Source organism: Budorcas taxicolor, chromosome 11 (genome assembly GCF_023091745.1).
Source record: "Budorcas taxicolor isolate Tak-1 chromosome 11, Takin1.1, whole genome shotgun sequence".
Taxonomy (NCBI): domain Eukaryota; kingdom Metazoa; phylum Chordata; class Mammalia; order Artiodactyla; family Bovidae; genus Budorcas; species Budorcas taxicolor.
Window position 1 is genome coordinate 155,579,088 of NC_068920.1, and position 23,277 is coordinate 155,602,364.

A 23,277-nucleotide genomic window follows, 5' to 3' on the forward strand; every position below is an offset into this window, starting at 1 on the left:
TATCTCTACGTCATACTGGAAGAATGGTGGCAACACCAGAAGGCAGTGGAGCACAGCAAGTTATGGAATGGAGCCTGCTTTGGAGTCCGAGCTCTGCCCTCCTTGGGTAAATAATATAATCTCCCTAACTTAAAGTTTTCTCATCTACAAAAAGAGGATAATTCTCAGACTATAACATTGTTTTCAGGGCTAAATACCAGGCTGGCCAAAACATTCATTCAGGTTTTTCCGTAACAGCTTACTTCTAAATACTTCTAAGTTAACGTAATACTTGTCATAAAAAATACGTAATAAGCAATAGACAGTACAACTATTGGGCTTCCCATGTGGTGCTAGTGGTAAAGAACCCACCTGCCAACTCAGGAGATGTAAGAGACCTGGGTTCGATCCCTGGGATGGGAAGATCCCCCGGAGAAGGAAACGGCAACCAACTCCAGTACTCTTGCCTGGAAAATCCCATGGATGGAGGAGCCTGGAGGGCTACAGTTCATGGGGTTGCAAAGAGTTGGACATGACTGAAGTGACTTAGGACACAAAATACCACTATCAGCTTTTCTTCGTACAAAGAAGTGATATATATAATGATGAGAAAGTGACAATAGTTGACATTTATTGAATATGGATTTTGTTCACTTAATCCTCCCAGGAAAGGTGGGTGCTATCATCAGTCCCATTTTATAATGGAGGAAATTGAGGTCTGGCAAGTCTGAGACACGTGCCTGGAGTTGCGCAGCTACCAAGTGGAGGAACCAGAACTTGAACCCAGGTTTGCCAGACCCCAAAGCCTGTGTTTTAAACCTCCCTATAGCCAAGGGAGTTTGGGGAACTCAGGGGAAAAAAGAGACTTACAGGGAACAAATCTTCCAGATTAGAACCACTGACCTGTCTACGGTGAAGGTCAACTTCCACTGCAACAAATTCAGTTTGACTGTAAATGTCCCAACTCTCAGACTCAGCATGTGACCTACAAGACCCCTTTCTGAAAGCCCCTGGAGAAGGTCCTGGTTTCCTGAGCCACAGCCTCAGTTTGTGGAAGTGGGACAAGGCTGACAGGAGCAGTGCCCCCTCCTCTAGCCCTGACCGGTTCATAATCCCAGTGAAGACGCAACCCTTTGGTTTCCAGCCTGCTTTGGTCCCAATTCCATGCATGTTCATTCTCGAGCACTTCAAGGTAGAAAATGAAAATATATGAGCGGGAGAAGGCCTTGTAATAACTGCAGCATGCCCGCTTTAAAGCAAGTCCTTTGGGTATATTATTTTATCCATAAAGAGAGTTTACACTAGTGTGAATGCCACATTTTGGTTCCCCTTGCATTGACAAAAATCTTTTTTTTTAAAGATCAAAGTGTATGGTGTGCCTTATGTGATGTTTGACATTGGACAAAGTACTCTTTTTCAAAACAGACATTTTCCAAAAACATAACTCACTAGACTAATGGGCAGTGAGAAGCCAAAATGACTGTCCCTCCGCCTTCTCCTTGTGTGTCTTTGCCAGAGTCCTTGGGACTTGCCAAATCCGGTCATGCCTGCTTAGCTTGCTCGACTGATTGTGCCAGAAAAGAAAATAAGACACAGATGTATTTGAGCTCTTTGAGATGCCAGTAAGAGAGACAGCTAATGGCTTCATTTCGACCCTCCCCTTCCAGCTGGGCACAGGTGGGGGATAATGAGGTCCCTCTCCCTAATCAAACTCAATTATTTACTACTCTATATAACCGCAAAGACATTCACATTCAGTTCAGAATATAAAACACACCATGGGCTACTTCCAACCACTGCCACTGGGTATTTATAACAAACTCAAGTGGCTAACAGTTTGCCTTGGCAGGAGTTTAAGTGTGTAAAGTTTTGCAAACTGTTTCTGTTCAGATATGTCCTGCTGAAATGGGGTCCCAGGCGGGGGTCCACAACTGTCAGGTCAGTGAACTGCATAACATCTGAGAATGTATTCACCACGCAGTGCAGACAGGATCTGGAAATCAAACACTTCGTTCTACCGCAACCTTCTGAGAAAGCATCACGGTTTTTTCAACAGCAAGACTGACATTGTATTAATAAACATTACAAGTCACTAGCCTGACATGTACATAGCAGCAGCTGACAGACTCCAGCATAAGCTGAGGGGAGAACAGAGGAAATCAAAATGAGACATAGTAACTAAACATGGCCAAAGCTGGTGGATCATGAAACAAATCACATTAATGTCAGAAACCTGAGTCCCAAACTTTTAAGATTCATAGCAACTGAAGCAACAATCTGGTATAATTTTTGGATACCAGAGTAACTTGATGGTTATCTAAAATACGGGCTCTTATTGTAAGAACAAAGCTATCCTGGCACCATTTCAACAGACAGACATTCCAGGGAGCAAAACATACATATTTAGCTCGTCTGACCTTTAAATTCTTAGAAGTATGTAATTAATGCTTTCCATCTTTATTACTTGCTCCAATATTCCTGTCACTTTAAACAGACACAAAGAAAAATCTTTTCTTTTCTCTAGACAGTAGCTGTTGCCAAAAAGGAAATCAAGTCAGATTTACAAATACAAAATTAAACAGGCTGCATATGTTACGTTTCCATACATGAGGACAGTCTGGACAATGAAAATGTTTGCTAATACAGCAGAATGAAAAGAAACAACACACAGTTGGTCCTCTATGACTCAAGCAAACAATAAATAACCAGGATAATTTACAGACATATTGTCAGGCCTGATTACAAAGAACAGAGGCATATTTTTTTTTAATTCCCTGCCCTATTTTAGCCCTGCTCCTTACCAAACTGTCTGACCTTGGGTAACTACTTGTCTCTGATCCTCAGCTTATACAGGTGAGTTGCTTATAAGGAATAAATGAGATAATGGGCTATATGGGGCACCAAACTGACTGTGCAAAAATGCTCATCCCTCCCCACCCCCACCACCTCCTTTCCAGACTATCAAGACAATATCACATAAGAGCAGGTGAGTTTTCAATTTAATGCTATCTTTTCATAAAGGTCTGGTCACTTGGGGTATATTATAAAGAAAGTATTCTAAAACCACTGAGATCCTTTTTGAAAAGCCCTCATACAGAAAGAACAACGAATCTAGGGCATACCTCCTGAAAAAGCAGCTAAACTTTCTCTTTATGCAGACAAGAGAAGCCACAGCCATCTTTGGGAGCCCTCTGGGCCACATCGCCCAAGGCAGCCCAGCTTCTGGTACAAGGCCCTCCAACACTGACCCAGTGGTCCATTTCCCAAATAGCAAAATCCAAACTGAATTCTGTATGCTTTGCAGCTTTTGGTTAAAACAGCCCCTTTCCCATATCCACCTGATATATTAAACACTGAAAGTAAAACACATATGAAAGTGAAAGTGTTAGTCACTCAGTCATGTCTGACTCTTTGCGACCCCATGGACTGTATCCCACCAGGTTCCTCTGTCCATGGAATTCTCCAGGTAAGAATACCGGAGTGGGTTGCCATCCCCTTCTCCAAGAGATCTTCCCGACTCAGGGATCGAACCCAGGTCTCCTGCGTTACAGGCAGACTCTTTACCAACTGAGCCATCAGAGAAGCCCAAGGAAACCCATATATAGGCAGGGCAATTTAATTAACTGACTTCTGATTTAGGAGGATTCTGTTTTATTGTTTTTTTCTTCCCTTAAAGCTTTTCTTCCCCACCCAGAGTAGGATGCCAGTGTGAAATAATAATGTCAACAGAGGCAATGCAATGACACCACACACACTGCTTTTGGCATCGCCATTTTTTAAACTCGATTCAGTGTCACAAATTCTGATGGAATTAGCCTATGCTGGGGGCTAACTGTGCTTCCCTGGTGGCTCAGGTGGTAAAGAATCTGCCTGAAATGTAGGAGATCCGGGTTTGATCCCTGGGTCAGGAAGATCCCCAGGACAAGGGAATGGCAATCCACTCCAGTATTCTTTCCTGGAGAATCCCATGAACAGAGGAGCCTGGCAGGAGTCGGACACAACTGAGCAACTGACACTTTGAGTTTTGGGAGGTGGGAAGAGATGGACAACACGAGTTCCTCTCCTGTCCACTGCTCGTCTGACCTGCCCAACGGCCTAGCAGGCCTCGGCTTGGTCATTGCTGGTAAGGAGCACTTCTTCGGATGCTGAAAATCAGCTGAGATCTAGCCCTCAACTAGTATTAGGGGTCACTTCACCCAGCTCTCTGTCCCCTACTTCTCCCTTCCCATACCTCTGACAGTCAACTTTAGTGCTTAGGCTCAGAGAAGCTAGCTGTCAGCAAGTTAGGGACTCCTGTTTATATATATATTGGCTCTGTCCAAAATCAATCAAGAACAATGGATACCTTAGAAATCCGCTTGCTGATCTGGTAAAGGAGGCAGTGTTCACTAACAGGCTCCTAATTTGTACTTCGTTAAGAGTAATCCATTCTCCTTCCCCTAATGACAACTCTATTTCCAGGGACTTCCTGGGGCCCAAGGGCCTGGGAGGAAAAGACCAGTGTAGCCTCAACTCAGTAAGAACACCCACCTCCACACTCTTTTTCACAGAATGCTTTTCCAATTAGGGATTCATTTAAGTTAACTAGCTCCTCTTTTTAAATGTAGATCATTATATAATATAATAAGTCATTATCCTTGCATGATGGAACAAGGAGAAATTTGAAGTTTTCTATGAAGAAACATGTTTTCTAATTTTTCTATACTGGACATGAATTAATTGTGTAATAAAAAATAACCCAAAGAAAAGTTACACCCCATACTGACCTTAGGGTGAATTATTCAGACTGACAAATCTCTGATAAAAATAACAAATCGTAACCATGTAGTACTTTCTACATACCAGGGCCTGAGCTAATTTTCTGACAGCAGTATTTCCCATCCGAGGTTCAAGAGCCCCCTAGGTCAACAGATGCATTTATAGGCTCTCTTGAGTTTCCAAATTTAAAAATAGTGCTTTTAGTTCAATAAAAATCATGTATGTATGATTTTCACTGAACAGTGAAAAGTTATACAGATAGATGTATATAGTGACTTAAACAGTGATAGAGAGATAAAGATACAGGCCACTCCCAGTTTCCCAGGTTTCCCATTCTCCATCCAGCTGGGGAGCCTTGAGTCATTGCTTGGAAGAGAAATACTTGGAAGAGAAATACCTGGAAGAGCCCCTTAACCTTCAATTAGACAGAGGTGAACAAGAAATAAGGGAATGTTCCTGACCCAGGGATCGAACTCACATCTCTTAAATCACCTCCACTGGCAGCCAGGTTCTTTACCACTAGTACCACCTGGGAAGCCAAAACATACAAAGCCAGAGTCAACCAATCAAGCCCACACCCAGTCATTTATGTGTTTGTCTACGGTTACCTTCACACCACCACAGCAGAACTGAGCTACAGAGACTGTATGGCCTGCAAGCCTAAAATATCTACCATCCCATCCTTTAGGTTGCCAACATGTGGGATAAGATGGTAGGATTTGGGAGACTGTTCTAGCAGCTAGTTATTTAACATCAATAATAGAGGCAGAAAGGCAAAATGGCAGTGCAAGCTGCATGCACAAACTTAGAATAGAGAAAGTGATGGGAGAAGTGTACACAAGGCTCTTTACGGACCAGACTTGCTGATCTCTGAAGAATTCATGTTCTGGGTGTACAAGTCTCACTGTGCACAGGATCAGTCAGGCAGAGAGCCCATCTACAGAAACACTAAATAACAACAGCAAAAAGTAAGGTGACGCATCACCCTGGTTTACCCAGGATGGAGTGGGGAGCTCTTGGACTTAGGACTTCTCATTTTAAAACAGGGAAAGTCATCTCTTTGGCGGTTAGGATTCCAGGCTTTCACTACCATGGCCCAGGTTCAATCCCTGGTTGGGGAACTGAGGTCTCACAAGATACATGGCATGGCTGAAATAAATAAATTAAATAAAACAGGGTAGTCCTGAGCAGGACTGGCATAAGCTGGGTATCCTAGCAGAAATGTTCTTTATTCTTCCATTAAAAAGCATTTAAAATTGGGAAGGTGTGCACTGTAAGTCAACTGACCCATTAAAATAATGGACTAACACCTAAAAATACATTCACTGCTTAAAAGGACAAATAATAATATGATAATCTGATGTTTCTTATGAAAATCAAAAATTCAAGTTGACAAGTAAAACATTTAACACCCGTTAAACCCAACATCACTGATTTAATTTCAACAAAACATCATCTGTTGCATTATGTTGTTAATTTGTATTTTATTAATGCTATAGTTTTATTTGCATTTAATTTATAATTTTGTTTCAGTTGCATAAAGATATGGAATTTGTAGCTAGCATTTTACATCTGTATGTGTTTAAGTAACATTATAATAAAACAACTTTGGGCAAACACTGAAGTTTCAGGAGAATTAAATTTTCCTTTTTAAACCGCTTGTTTTAGAAAGGACTTTCAGATCAAAAGACTACTATGATCACATGTTAGTATTTATGTAGCAAAAATTGTATGCTAATGAGAATAATGCTTCTAGTGACTTATTAATAAACAACAGAATTCCAAGCAGAAGCTACTGCTACTGAAATTCCACTACATACATCTTAAAAAAAAAATCCTAATGACATCTTAGGGCTTCCCAGGTGGCGCTAGTGGTAAAGAAGCCTCTTGCCAATGCAGGAGACACAAGAGATGTGGGTTTCATTCCTGGGTCGAAAAGATCCCCTAGAGCAGGAAATGGCAACTCACTCCAGTGTTCTTGCCTGGAAAATTGCATGGACGGAGGAGCCTGGCGGGCTATAGTCCATGAAGCTGCAAAGAGTTGGACGTGACTGAGTATGCACACATCACATTTTGTGATGGTAAGACTGAAAAGACGGTTTTATGAATTTTATTGGTAGCACTGTAATGGATACATCTTCAGAAGGCTATGTATGTCAATGCAAAGTGAGAATCTGAAGATGTTTTTTACCTTGACCAATAATCCTACTCAGAGGGAACTTTCCTAAGGAAGTTATTCAACAGAAACAAAAAGGATATAGGTAAGGACGATCTTTAAAGAGTCCCTTATTAAAACCAAATCAAGGAAACAATCTAAACACCCTGTGACAGGCATCTAGTTCATCTCATACACTTTTCTGTTGTATTGCTCATCATATTTGAATGGTTTGTTTGACAACTGTCACCTTATTAGACAGAAAGCTCCATGAGAATAAGGGGCTGTCTCTTTGACCTTTTTTTTCCTGCAAAATCAAAGTACTACTTTATTAAATGAGTTATTTTATACAATATGAACATCAATATAATTACAATTGTAAAAAAATTTTTTTTATAATAAGGATGGACTGATTTTCAGATTTCCAAACTACAGTCAACTGTACATTTACACAGAATTGTCTTTGCATGAAGCCCAAAAAGGAACAGCATAAAAATGAGTGTTTCTGTAGCTCCTTAATTTTTGCTGATCAACAGTTTGTTAGAAAAGCAGCTGCAGGTTTTTTACCAAAGGTCTGAGACATTATATAATAAATGTAGATTGCAGGAATTAAGAATGGATATCAAAATATTTGGAATATAATATTAAGTAAAAATGACACAATATGTATGCTAGAACTGAAAGTATAATATATATACATGTGGAAATGATTATACAAAAATGAAAATAATTATATAGGGATGGAGGAATCACTGGATAAGTTTTAAACTAGTTTAAATATTCTTTAAAGTTGTTGTTTTAGTGCCTCCAAAATGTAAAAAGAAGAAAAAGTCTTTGCTATGTACACCAAACATGACTTCATGGCAGGGATGAAATGACCACGAGGAGCTACCCCCAGCTCACTCCCAGGCACTCAGGTTTCTTTCTTTGCTCAAGGGTAGAAACATCCAAAATACTCGTATACCCTAGGTAGCATAATCCTATTTTTAGTAAAAAATCTGAAACAAAAGCAATATGCTTTTAAAAGACAGGGGAAAGCCCTCTGAAGGGATCCCTCTTCTTGACAGTGCATTCGCTGGTTACTAACAGCAGGGGGTGCCAAAGGGACCACTACTGTCTCCAGGAGATGGCCAGGAGGGACAGTGTCACGGCCTCCGTTAGAAAAGCTTAAACTGAGAAGACACTGCAGGTTTTCCCCTAACAACCAGGACATATGTGTAAGACTCAGGTGCTCTATAGACACGAGTGGACAAAAACCACATTTTTATTTTAACTAACTTCTGATGTTTAGCAATTCCTGGAATTATGAAGGTGGTCAACAAATCACAGTCCTATGAGCAGTACTGGTGACGCTGTCATGACCAGAAACCACAGATAGCGTCATTACAGCTGTGGCAGATGTCTCAAGTACCATTTATACCTATTACTATCTTGAAACGAAAGGCCTCAGGAGTTGCTGTTAGACCTGCCTCTGGATCTTGTCATTTAATGTATTGATAAAGCCAGTACATTTAATTATATCACAAATTTGTTTAATAATTTGATAACTATTTAAATATAATGGGATTTTCTTGTACTCTGTGAATATTGTTCTCTGCACAAACACTTTTCTGAGAAGGGCTTCTGTAGGCATTAGCAGACTACCAAAGGCACAGATAAGGTTAAGAACCTCTGCTCAGTCTAAAGGAGAGCAACTAAGAAAATCAAATTTGATTTGAACAAAATTGGAAAGAAAAAGAAATATTTTAAATCACAAAAGAGAAGTGATTGCAACACACATTTTCAGTTTGGATTCCTTGACGAGAAAGGGGAAAACGTCAAATTTTTCCTTCATAGAGTCTGAAGTGCCCCAATATTTCCAGAGGCTTTTGTACATAGACGCAACTTTTCAGACAGACTTAATACAATTTACCCCAGGTGCAGTGGATTGGAATACAATGCAAATGTTGTCCCCATCTCTCTGGAAGTCATCATTTCATGTTGACTCTCCAGATACCAAATATCATTCATTTGATAAGAAAACCAAAATCAAAACCAAAACCCTAAAAGGCAGAGGTAAGATACTGAGATACGTAACAGCATCAGTACTCACATTCGAACAAAGAGCGACTCTTTGGATGTCAGACCGGGAGATGAATACTTTTCAACCAGGGCCAAAGTACTGAAGCCAAACTTATGAATGGGCTCGTTGGAATCCAGTGGGGGAAAGTCTGTGTCAACCTCCCCGTCATCCTCGGCAATATGCAGGCAGTAGGCACTGACATTGTCACTGTAGGGAAAATCAAAAAGGTAAGTGAACACCAAGGTATGGGAGGGATGCAGAGACCAGAGGTATGGAGGATGGAAAGCCAACCGGGACACTGCTGCTCCTCACCCTGAAGCCTGGATACAGTGACATCTCTCAAACCCTGCTTCCTCTGATAAAGAGAAAACACATACACGGCAGTGCAAAGGGGGAGAGACACAGTGTGAAATGAGAATGTTAATACTGCTCTATTCTTCCCTGGTGGCTCAGTGGGTAAAGCGTCTGCCTACAATGCGGGAGACCCGGGTTCAATCCCTGGGTCGGGAAGATCCCCTGGAGAAGGAAATGGCAACCCATGCCAGTACTCTTGCCTGGAAAATCCCATGGACTGAGAAGCCTGGTAGGCTACAGTCCATGGGGTCGCAAAGAGTCGGACATGACTGAGCGACTTTCCTATTCTTCCAATGAATATTTACAGAGCATCTGTTATATATAAGACATGGGACTTAACGCCTGGGATCAAAGATGAGATTGAGTATAGACCCTCAAAGGAAGTTTAGTGAATAGCAGCAGGGGAAAGGAAGTACTAAATTAGCTAGAAGTGTAAATAAAATAAATATCATAAAAGAGAGACATACAAAACTATAAAGGAGGAAAAATTATTTGAAGGGAGTCAGAGGCCTCTGATTTATGTTCAGGATTAAGAAAATATCTGTGCTCTAGCTCAGAAGAAGTGCTCAGGGTAACCAAGACAGTCTTTACAGTTCTCCTTTTTCTGAAGAATATCAGGCTCTCTTGATAGATCTGATTCTAAACACCAAAGACACTTAACACAGTAAAAGCAAATGACCCAATTTATCCTGATGTAGATAACCAAGCTTCTCAACTATCAACACTTTTGGACTTGTCTCACTGCCCTAGAACGTCCAGTCAGTACTCCCAGACTCCAGCTCTGCCCAGTTTAGAATTGACACTCCTTCTCCTTTGAGGAAAATAAAAAGTCAATTTGCTGAAAAAGAGTGGGAAACTGCACCAACATAAAGAAAATTTAACACTGAAATAACTAAAACACTTGAAGATACCCTGCACCAAAGTTCAATCGTGAAACGGCAAATCTGCTAGCACTGAGAATTTGAACCTAATAGTTCACAAGGAGGTAGGAGTCTAAATTCTATGGCTTAAATTTGGAGTTTAAATGATATGATTGATGCTTAAATTAATTAATTGCAAAGTGTATGCTAATTGTTTAATTGGTTGCTTGATCTATATAGATCATTTTTTGAATTAAATGAGTTGATTTACAAAGTTTATTGATTGGATGTGACAATGAATTATTTCACTGACTACCTGATTTGCAATTTTCCCAATTAATGCACAAATCTTTAGCTGCAACTCTGCTTATTGAGAGAGAGCCTACTTCAGGTGATCTATACTCAGTCTGTCATTACTGAGAGAGATTTATTATATAAAACAGGTAATAAGGACAGATTAAAATTAATGGGAACTGTAAATTTACTAAATGGATGGATAACAAGAAAGTAATCTGGCTATGTTTGTCACTATAAATTTCATATGTTCACAACGCTGTTAAAATTTTTAAAAATTCATCTCTGAATGGTATGGGAAACTTACCAATCTTTGCAAAAGGTTAGCAACTTCAACACAAAACACTTGCAGAACTAGAAGAAAGCCCTTCGGATGAGGAAAATATCATAAAGTAATATAGCTAAGGGCTTTGTGTCCAAAGAGACTTGAGTTCAAACTGAAGCCGCATTGCTCATGGGCTATGTGAGTTCAGAGAATAAACTTCATCTCCTTCACATTCCACTTCTACAAAAATGGTACAATTACCCAGAGGTGGCTGTGAAGTTTCGATGAGATGATATGTGTAGTGCCTAGCATGTAACAGAGGTAGAAAAATAAATGGAAGTAATGATAATAAAGTCTGACGGAAAATAACTTCAACGGTTAGGTCAACCCATGAAGACAAATCGTGGATGCTTACTAGAGCAACAAAGCAACAGTGAAACTGGGCGACATGCTCTATGTGCCAATTGGAGTGAATGTGTCTGCTGCTCGCTAGCCTTGGGGCCCACTGAGCCTCCAGGAGTTTATGAACAGGGAAGACACTGATGAGGCAAGCAATGGACAGCACAGATTATTTACTGCTGTGTAAATCATCCTAAGGAATGTCTGTGAGTCCCTAGCACCACAGAGGTTTCAAGGGCAAATAATAAGTCTATTGATCAAAGCGGAAAGCCAAACATTGGTGTCAGAAGAATTCTGCTTTGATTGTCATGGGACGCCCCCAAATCCCCTCAAAACAAACTCGGCAAATGTCACAGGCTAAGCTCTGAAAGCCAAAAGACTCACTGTGCCAAGTGCTCTTCTGCCCCAGTTCTTGAATATAAAGCGTGATATCACGTATTCATTCAAAAAGCAACTGAAATGCCTAGGCTATGCTATAGTCTGTCCTGAGCACTGAGAACACAGCAAGGAAAAGAATGATAGTTTACCCAGTTTTACAAATTAATGAAAGTCTTCTCTGGGTCATCAGCAAAGTTTAGCAGTAAACAGGGCTCCCCTACCAAACCCGTAATTGAACATATGAGGGGGGAAATGACTAAAACTCCTTATGCTAGGCATGGGTATTGGTTTCTCTGTGCCTGTATACAGGAATCGTGAATAAAAGAAGCTACTGTGGCATTCTGACTTCTAAAACTGCCTTAGGACTCCAAATTAGTACAGGTACAACAGCCACTGGTATCATTGGCTATATTCACTGAGTACTATGTGTCAGACACTGCAAGACACATGAGCTCACACCATCTTCCCACCAACTGTGTGAGTTATTATTACTATTTTACAAATTACAAAACTGAGGCTCAGTGAGGTTAAGTGGTTTATTCAAGACTAAACGCAGGTAAGAGACAGAGCTGAGATTCAAACTCAGGCAGTCAAGAGCCCTCACTCTTCACTCCCATCTACCCCTCTGCCAACGCCATGGTGTGTCAAGATTTCCCAAGGTCCTTGTTCCTACAAACTTACAGAAATGCTACATACACTAAAAAGGAAAAGGAAACCATGACACATATTTATAAAACATTAGAAGCTTAGAGAGATTTATTTCAGCCTCCTCGCTTTTACAAATAGGAAATAGATGCCTATTTCCAAGAAGAATAAGGTGCCATGATCCCCTAATTAAATGGTGGCAAAATCGGTTTCCAGAGAACTCAGGTCTCCTTACTTCTCTTTCATTACACTTTGATCACTTCAGAATTTAGTGGCATTCTGATGTGGGGAGAGAAAAAGAGAGGCAGCTTTAGGTCCTTGACTCAGAAATATGCCAACTATAGATACCTAGAGCTTCCAAGATGATGAAAATGGCGTACTCTTCATGACAGTTTGGTGGAAAGAAGGGTTTTCCAGTCAGATGCAGTTTAATGCTAACACAAACAAGAATGAGCTATGTGGCCAAATCGGAGTTTCATTTTCTTACTCATGACAGGCTTTGATTTCCTTAGGAGAATCTTTTGGACCTTAAGTTATTCTCCCCTGCGTTCTTACAGCACTTGGCTGTTACTTCTGCACATACCTTACCACACTGCTCTTTTTCTTATTTATGCATCCATGTTCTCCTAGAGAGCAAGGATTCTATTGTCTCTGCATTCTCACTTAAGAGTAAAATGGCTGGCATTTACAAGGTACTTAACAAATATTTGTTAAATGAATGAATATATGGATGTGTAGCCTCAATCACTCTACCCATGAAAAAAACATAGTGGGTATTATTAATGATGCATGTGTTAATGAGAAGAGGAGAAGTAATAAGGCTTTCTTTTTCTTGCTTGTCACACTGATATCTGTTGGCCAAGTGGGGTTTTCAAGGCAATGCACATGTGTAGAGATTGCAATTCAAGACAAGGAAGAAGGCCCAGAAGAAAGAGAAAACGAAAGAGGCATTCTTACAGTTAATCAAAATGTGAGTACCAGCATCTCAGTTTTTTTATGGAGAAAAAAATAAACAATAAGAAATTATTACAACTATGTAAAAATGTTCAATTACATACATATACAAAGACTAGAAGAAAAGGGACCAAAATGTTTATAAAGATCATGTTAACATTCAAGCAATGAGCACTTCTTTCTTTCTAACTTTCTATACATTCCAGATGTCCCACAGTATATATGTATAACTTTCATTTTCCTGTCTTTATAAAATCCATAGAATTCGCCAGGCCAGAATACTGGAGTGGAGAGCCTTTCCCTTTTCCAGGGGATCTTCCCAACCCAGGAATCGAACCGAGGTCTCCTGCATTGCAGGCAGATTCTTTACCAGCTGAGCCACAAGAGAAGCCCTTCTTTATAAAATACTTTACTAAATTTTTGATAAGGGTAACACATTCTTACTGTGGACAATTTAGAAATATGGAACAAGACAAAGAAGGCTGGGTAATCCTCTCACTCCAGTACAAAGAGAAAATCATTCGTCCTAGAGACTCTGAGCATAGCCAGCCTGATTCATACGTGTGGTCATTTACTCTACCAGGTTTTGGAATTAAGGAGGGAATAACCACAACGACTGCAACAGGGTCTGATAAGGATTAAACGACATAATTAATTGCACAGTGTCTGGCATGGAGAAAGAGTCTCAATTTGCCAAAATTTCTTCTAGCACTTTTAAGTTTCTGATTACACAGAAGCTGAATTAACTATCCATCAAGAGTCTTGTGTCTCCCTCCCTACCAGAGGGAGAAGAATGATCAAAACACTCACAAACAAGTACAGGACAACTGGATCTACAAGAAGAGGCTTAATATTAAGAGTTGGGTTGTCATGGATAGAGCAGGTCCTTTGAAGTACCATTGAGTTTGAAAGAGAAATGAAAGTTTAAATAATAAATGGATGTAAAATGGAGCCTGCTGTCAAAGAAAAATCCTTTGGGGGAAAATATTTATCTCCAAAGCTTTAATGAGTACAATTAAATGAATTTTGCTTATTCATATCTTACCAAATAAAGCTAAATTTTTCAGTACAAAATTTTATCTCACTGAATTGGTGACCGACATTCACTTTATGTTCAAATGGCAGTATTGCTTTTATGAAGAGAAAGAGCCGTAAGCCCATAAATAGATGGCATTTAGTTCATAAATGAAAATTCAGGAGCATTCCAGGGAGCACCACAGATTTCTACCAAATGTAGAAATCCATTTCTTATCTTCAGAAAATGCAAAACACACTAAAGTATGATCATGAGACAGACGAATGTTTGCTCTTTTCAAATGAAAAATGAAATAATGCATGATTCTGAAATGTCTAGAATGCTCAATACATGAGCTTTGCTGTTCAGTTTGGTGAGAATCAATATTAAGAGTATGTCAGGCATTAGCAAGAGAGAAAAACATTCCGACGGTTGCAGCTCAGAAGTTCGTCTCTTTGAAGTCAGAAGTTCAGCTCTTTGAAGTCAGAGTTAAAGATTTTTAAGACTCTCAAGATTTCCTTTTCTCCAAAACACATCCCCCATAAATGGAAAGTAAAACTGATAAATAACATCATAAGACTTGTCAAACCACAGCAACCTCAGAAAGGAATAGTTAAATCTAAATTCCCTGGTAAAGTTCTAGGGAGAAAATGTCCACTAGTTTTTAAGCAGAAGCAAGACCTTCATATAGTTCTGTCTGGGCTCCTTCTGGGTCACTTTCTATTGCTGTGTCTTCAAGTCCCCTGACCACTACACGCTTCCTCCTGCCACAGCATCGCTGCCAAACCATTACATCTGCCAAATGCCTTGGGCCTCACTTTCTGAGGGAACTCCCCCACTTGCCCCACACCCCTTTTCCCAGGTGATGCTCTCACAGTGGCATTCCTCCCCTGCTGAGCACTTAAGTCAGCTTCTAAGCGAACATAATTCGGTTTAATTATTTGAATTATGTGCCCATATCCTTCACTAGCTTGTGGAATTCATGGAAGAGAAACCGTATCTTATTCCACTCACCACTGTACACCCAGCAAAATGCCTGGTATATAGCAAACACTCAATAAATATTTACTGAATGCATGAATGAATACAAATGATAAGTGAAATGAGCCAGTTACAAAGTGCTATTACACTTGATAATTTCTTCTTCTCCACCAAACTGTAAATTTTTTGAGTGCAGCAATTGCATTTCTCTTGTTCTCCATTTTATCCTTGATACCCTTGATACCCAGGGTCTGGAACTCCATAAATATCTGCTGAATGAAGAAATGATGAGGGACTTAAGTCTTTGAGATTAAGCAGGGTATCAAGAGAAGAGTGAGAAAGACGTTTCTTAGGAAATGGTAGAAGCAGAAGCTGTATGTCAAGAAGCTGCCAGTTAAAGAATGTGATGTGTTACAACGTATGGGAACATAGCTGGGGGTCAAAATGGGATGGGCATGTCAGGCTGTTATTATTTAGGTAAAGAGTTCTCTGTGATGACTCTAAGGGGTATAAATTAGAAGCAGCAATCAAGAAATGGGAGAAGAGTACATACACCATGGTGGAGATACAGGCAGAAAAAAAAGCAGCGAGGTATAGGCAGTATAAAGAATTCAAACTGCAAAGTTGTCAGAAAACATAGACTATAAAGTCAAATGTTCCTAGATACTTTGAGAAGCCCATGAGAGCATCAGTGTTTCACAGCATGTACAATTGTGTGAGCTTTCAGAAAAGGGCTAAAATATGCTATTACTGCTGAATTAACACTAGTACTGGTTGCAGTACTAGCTGCTGGAGTTACAGTATTTAGCAACAACAGAAACAAACATTTATGGAGCAGTTGCCATGTATTTTCTCATTTTAATTTTATAACTACCCTGATAGGAAGTTCCTATCCTCATTTTACACATAAGAAAACACAGGCTGAAATAATTCATCCAAGATCACCCTGATGGTCAGTGCCAGAATGCAAACCCAGGCAATGGCTTTGAATCTCATACCCTTGACCACTATGTTATATACTGATTAAGAAGGCAGATGAAAATGTTACCACAGGTTAGAGAGCTTCTATGAAAAATTACCAAAGTAAAGAAACCTCAATACTGAATGAGATAAACCTCAGCTATCTACAAGGTCCACCAAGTTTCCCAAGGACTCTAGCTAGCTGAGTTTACATGAGAATAAACTAAATTCACAGTAAGATCCGGTGTGTGGCTGTATCATGTGTTGCTATACTCTACAGCTGCACTTTCCAAACTTGTGGTTACTGAGCCCTTATAACGCGTGTGTGCGCGTGTACTCAGCTGTGTCAAACTCTTCGCGACCCCACAGACTGTAGCCTGCCAGACGCCACAGTGCACGGAATTTTCCAGGCAAGAATACTGGAGCAGACTGCCATTTCCTCCTCCAGGGGAATCTTCCTGACCCACAGATCAAACCCACCTCTCTTGAGCTTCCTGTATTGGCAGTCGGGATTCTTTACCTCTGAGTCACTGGGGAAGCCTCTTGGAAATGTGGCTAGTCTGAATTGAGATGTGCTGTAAATAGCATATAAACACTAGATATTGAAAACGTAACCCAAAATATAACAAAAACGTCTCATTAATAATTTTTATATCAATTACACACTGAAATGATAATCTTTCCTATAAAGGGTTAGATAAACTATGTTATAAAAATTAATTTCACTTCTTGGAAATATTTTAAATATGTGATTACTAGAAAATTAAAATTGTAAATGTGGCTTACATTTGGAACTTGTATTATATATACATTTTTTCAGCTTTATTAAAATATAAATGACATGTAACATGTTTTTCCAGTGGTCATGTATGGATGTGAGAGTTGGACTGTGAAGAAAGCTGAGTGCAAAAGAATTGATGCTTTTGAACTGTGGTGTTGGAGAAGACTCTTGAGAGTCCCTTGGACTGCAAGGAGATCCAATCAGCCCATCCTAAAGGAGATCAGTCCTGGGTGTTCTTTGGAAGGAATGATGCTGAAGCTGAAACTCCAGTACTTTGGCCACCTCATGCGAAGAGTTGACTCACTGGAAAAGACCCTGATGCTGGGAGGGATTGGGGGCAGGAGGAGAAGGGGACGACAGAGGATGAGATGGCTGGATGGCATCACCGACTTGATGGACATGAGTTTGGGTAAACTCCGGGAGTTGATGATGGACAGGGAGGCCTGGCGTGCTGTGATTCATGGGGTTGCAAAGAGTCAGACACGACTGAGAGACTGAACTGAACTGAAGGTGTTGCTTTGACATGCTCACATATTACCAAATGATTACTACCAAGTAGCATTAGCTAACACCTCCATCATGGGCAGAACATTTGGGACTCTTAAAGACTTCTGGGGTCGCAAAGAGTCAGACATGACTGAGCGACTGAACTGAACTGAAAGACTTCTCAGAAAAAGTGACTCCAGAAAAAATGAAGATGAAAGAATGAAGAATGAAATAACTTCAGAAAGAAGGAAGAGACAGATTCAAAGTGAAAACAACACCCAGTTGTGACTGGAAATGGAAATAAAGTCTGATGCTGTAAAGAACAATATTGCACAGGAACCTAAATGTTAGGTCCATGAATCAAGGTAAATTGGAAGTGGTCAAACAGGAGACGACAAGAGTGAACACTGACATTTTAGGAATCTAAAATGGACCGAATGGGTGAATTTAACTCAAATGACCATTATATCTACTACTGTGGGAAAGAATCCCTTAGAAGAAATGGAGTAGCCCTCATAGTCAACAACAGAGTCCAAAATGCAGTACTTGGGTGCAGTCTCAAAAATGACAGAATGATCTCTGTTCGTTTACAAGGCAAACCATTCAATATCACAGTAATTCAAGTCTATGCCCCAAACACTAATGCCAAAGAAGCTGAAGTTGTACGCTTCTATGATGACCTATAAGACCTTCTAGAACTAACACCAAAAAAAGATGTTCTTTATCATAGGAGACTGGAATGCAAAAGTAGGAAGTCAAGAGATACCTGGAGTAACAGGCAAGTTTGGCCTTGGAGTACAAATGAAGCAGGGCAAAGGCTCAGAGAGTTTTGCCAAAAGAATGTGCTGGTCATAGCAAATGCCCTCTTCCAACAACAGAAGAGATGACTCTACATATGGACATAACTAGATGGTCAATACCAAAATCAGATTGATCATATTCTTTGTAGTTGAAGATGGAGAAGCTCTATACAGTCAGCAGAAACAAGATCAGGAGCAGACTGTGGCTCAGATCATGAACTCCTTATTGCCAAATTCAGACTTAAATTGAAGAAAGTACGGAAAATCACTACACCATCCAGGTATGACCTAAATCAAATCCCTTACGATTATACAGTGGAAGTGAGAAATAGATTCAAGGGATTAGATCTGATAGACAGAGTGCCTGAAGAACTACGGACTGAGGTTCATGACACTGTACAAGAGGCAGGGATCAAGACCTTCTCCAAGATAAAGAAATGCAGAAAGGCAAAATAGTTATCTGAGGAGGCCTTACAAATATCTGAGAAAAGAAGAGAAGCAAAAGGCAAAGGAGAAAAGGAAAGATATAGCCATCTGAATGCAGAGTTCCAAAGAATAGCGAGAAGAGATAAGAAGACTTCCTCAGTGATCAACGCAAAGAAATAGAGGAAAACAACAGAATGGGAAAGACCAGAGATCTCTTCAAGAAAATCAGAGATATCAAGGGAACACTTCATGCAAAGATGGACATGATAAAGGACAGAAATGGTATGGACCTCACAGAAGCAGAAGATATTAAGAAGAGGTGGCAAGAATACACAGAAGAACTATACAACAAAGATCTTCATGACCCAGATAATCACGATGGTGTGATCACTTCCCTAGAGCCAGACATCCTGGAATGTGGAGTCAAGTGGGTCTTAGGAAGCATCACTACGAACAAAGCTAGTGGAGGGGATGGAATTCCAGTGGAGCTATTTCAAATCCTAAAAGATGATGTTGTGAAAGTGCTGCACTCAATATGCCAGCAAATTTGGAAAACTCAGCAGTGGCCACAGGACTGGAAAAGGTCAGTTTTCATTCCAATCCCAAAGAAAGACAATGGCAAAGAATGCTCAAACTACCACACAATTGCACTCATCTCACATTCTAGTAAAGTAATGCTCAAAATTCTCCAAGCCAGGCTTCAGCAATACATGAACCGTGAACTTCCAGATGTTCAAGCTACATTTAGAAAAGGCAGAGGAACCAGAGATCAAATTGCCAACATCTGCTGGATCATCAAAAAAGCAAGAGAGTTCCAGAAAAACATCTATTTCTGCTTTACTAACTATGCCAAAGCCTTTGACTGTGTGAATCACAACAAACTGGAAAATTCTGAAAGAGATGGGAATACCAGACCACCTGACCTGCCTCTTGAGAAATCTGTATGTGGGAAAAGAAGCAACAGTTAGAACCGGACATGAAACAATGGACTGGTTCCAAATTGGGAAAGGAGTATGTCAAGGCTGTATATTGTCACCCTGGTTATTTAAGTTACATGAAGAGTACATCATGTGAAATGCCAGGCTGGATGAAGCACAAGCTGGAATCAAGATTGTCGGGAGAAATATCAATAATCTCAGACATGCAGGTGACACCACCCTTATGGGAAAAAGCAAAGAGGAGCTAAAAAGCCTCTTGATGAAACTGAAAGAGGAGAGCGAAAAAGCTGGCTTAAAACTCAGTGGGAAAGACCCTAATGCTGGGAAAGATTAAAGGCAGGAGACAGAGGATGATATGGCTGGATGGAATCACTGACTCAATGGATATGAGTTTGAGCAAGCTCCAGGAGTTGGTGATGGACAGGGAAGCCTGGCGGTGCTGCAGTACATGGGATTGCAAAGAGTCAGACAGGAGTGAGAGGCTGGACTGAACTGACACTTCTGAACTTCGCTGTACTTTGATCCCAAGAACTTCCAATTGAAAGTTTATAACCTTTGACCAACATCTCCCCGTTTTCCTCATACCCTAGCCCCTGGAAACCATGATTCTAATCTCTGTTTCCATGAGTTCACTTTTCTAGATGCCACCTTAAGTGATATCACACAGTATTTGTCTTTCTCTGTCTGACTTATCTCATTTAGTATCATGTCCTTGAGATCCATCTCTATTGTTGAAAACAGCAGGACCTCCTTCTTTCTCATGCCTGCACAGTATTCCACCGTGTGCATATATGCACCATGCCATCTTTATCCATTCATTCATAGATGAACTCTTAGGTGGTTTCCTTGTCTTGGCTATAGTGAACAATGCTGCAATGAACTTGGCAGCGCAGGGATCTCTTTGAGATCCTGTTTGCATTTCCTATGGATATATACTCAGAAGTGGGATTGCTGGATCATACGGAAGTTCTATTTTAAATTTCCAAGCAACCTCTCTATGCTGTTTTCCATAGTGCCTGTACCAATTTACATCCCAAGCCACAGTCACAAGGGTTCCCTTCTCTCCACGGCTTCCCCAACACTTGTTATCTTGTCTTTCTGATGCCAGTCATTCTCACAGGTGTGAGGTGATTGCACTGTATTTCATTTGAACAGGACTGCTCCACAGACAGAAACTTTCACCCACTGAACACTGAGATAACAGTCCAAAATACACTAATCCAGCTGTGTATACTAGAGAAAAATCCTTCACGTTTTCAGTAGTTCATCTGTCAATAGCCTAATGAAGGGCAACAGAATTTAGAGACCAGTGAAATATGTTGAATGTCTAAGGGACAAGTGAAAAGAAGAAGGCAAGGAATGGCCATTCTAGTGTACAAGAGTCATAATACATGATGAAAAAATTAAAATTGCATAAAAAAATAAGACTACTCAAAATATTCATACAAATCTTTAAAACTGTCTATGAAGTAAGATAAACATGGTTTTGTGTCAAGAACAAGTTCATATTTCCCATCTCAAGTTCTTGACAGGGTGAAACCTCACTGAATTTTATTTTTCTCTTACAAATGGGTGTTCCTTAAAAGATAGTGTTTCACTCAAACCTGACAGAGGAATATAAATTAAGGAATGTTTTAAAAAAATCTTACAGGCCAGAAATAGACCCACACAAATTCAGTCAACTGATCTTTGAGAAAGCAGCAAAGGCAACTCAGTGCAGAAAGGCTGGGTTTTCAACTGGATATTAAGATGAAAAAAAAAGAATTGCTGATACAGACCTTACATCTGTCACAAAAATTAACTCTAAATGGATCACACACCTAAATGTAGAGCACAAAGCTATGAAACTTCTAGAAGATAACACAGAAGAAAAAGCAGGTAACCTTAGGTTTGGTGATGACTTTTTAGCTGTAAAACCAAAAGCATAATCTATGAAAAATTTGGTAACTTGGAGTTCATTAACATTAAAAACTTCAGCTCTGCCAAAATTGCTGTTAAGAGAATAAAAACATGAGCCACAGATTGGGAGAAAAGTCTTTACAAGAAACACATCTGATAAATATACAAAGAACTCTTAAAATTAACTCAACAAGAAGAAAACAACCTGACTGAAATATATGCAAAAGACCTGAACAGAGAGCTCATAAAATAAGACAGATGTCAAATAAGCATAAAGATGCTCAACGTCATCTTCCTGCATGTGTTAGGTTGCTTCAGTCATATCCAACTCTCTGTGATCCGATGAACTGTAGCCCGCCAGGCTCCTCTGTCTGTGAGATTCCCCAGGCAAGTATACTGGAGTGAGCTGCCATTTTTTGCTCTAGGGGATCTTCCCCACCCAGGAATCCAACCTGGGTCTCCTGCATTGCAGGTGGATTCTTTACCAACTGAACCACCAGGGAAGCCGCAATGGAGAACTACTCAGCCATAAAAAGAATAAAATTTGACATTTGCAGCAACATAAATGGACTTGGAGGGCATTATGCTAAGTGAAATAAGGCAGAGAAAGGCAAATACTATATGCCATCATCATATGTGGAATCTAAAAACACAACAAAACAATAAAGAAGCAGATTTACAGATACAGAGAACAAAACAGTAGTTACCAGTGGGGAGAAGGAAGAGAGTGCAATATAGGGGAAGGGAAAGAAAGGGTTATTATGGAATTATGTGAAATCATGTGTGTGTAACTCCCTAAAATTGCACAGCACTACCTAGATAGCATATTCAAAAGAAGAGACATTACTTTGCCGACTAAGGTCCGTCTAGTCAAGGCTATGGTTTTTCCTGTGGTCATGTATGGATGTGAGAGTTGGACTGTGAAGAAGGCTGAGTGCCGAAGAATTGATGCTTTTGAAGTGTGGTGTTGGAGAAGACTCTTGAGAGTCCCTTGGACTGCAGGGAGAGCCAACCAGTCCATTCTGAAGGAGATCAGCCCTGGGATTCCTTTGGAAGGAATGATGCTAAAGCTGAAGCTCCAGTACTTTGGTCACCTCATGCGAAGAGTTGACTCATTGGAAAAGACTCTGATGCTGGGAGGCATTGGGGGCAGGAGGAGAAGGGGACGACAGAGGATGAGATGGCTGGATGGCATCACTGACTCGATGGACGTGAGTCTGAGTGAACTCCGGGAGATGGTGATGGACAGGGAGGCCTGGTGTGCTGCGATTCATGGTGTCGCAGAGAGTTGGACATGACTGAGCAACTGAACTGAACTGATAGAGTTTGTTTATTAAATTTTAAGCTTTTACTTTGAATTGGGGTATAGCTGGTTAACAATGTTGTGATGGTTTCAGGTGAGCAGTGAAGGGACTCAGCCATAAATATACACGTATCCATTCTCCCTCAAACTCCCCTCCCATCCAGGCTGCCACATAACACTGAGCAGAGTTCCATGAAAGTACTATAGAATTTAAATAATCATTTATTCAATTAAAAAAAAAAAGAAATTCTTGGGTTTAAATACCAGTTCTACCATTTACAATGTAATATAGAAAAGTTACTTAGCTTTAGTTTCCTTGTTTGTAAACTGTATGCCACAGCTCAGCTCACTGTGTAATCCTGGACAAGTTCCTTTGCCTCTCTTGGTTTCAGTTCCCACATCAAGCAATGTTCTAAGAATTAACTCAGACAACATTTATAAAGTCACTAGCACGGGCTTGTTTCCACTTTATGCTGAAAAGGAACAACACAGTAGCTGAGCCTTGAGTACAGCTGCAGACTCAACCCTTTTCTGAGCCTATGTGATATCTTGGTTGGAAAGGCTTCCTACTGCCTTAGGAACAAT

General features: G+C 40.2%; 1 protein-coding gene across 5 annotated transcripts in view; it reads right to left on the reverse strand.

Moving 5' to 3' along the window:
• The window catches only part of MAPKAP1 (MAPK associated protein 1), a 241,155-nt gene that overhangs the window by 100,137 nt on the left and 117,741 nt on the right, over positions 1–23,277 (reverse strand). For all 5 annotated transcript variants that reach the window (XM_052647826.1, XM_052647827.1, XM_052647822.1 and 2 more), the window contains one exon: positions 8,985–9,161. In XM_052647826.1, coding sequence (XP_052503786.1) covers positions 8,985–9,161 — 177 coding nt within the window. The remainder of the gene's footprint in view (positions 1–8,984; positions 9,162–23,277) is intronic.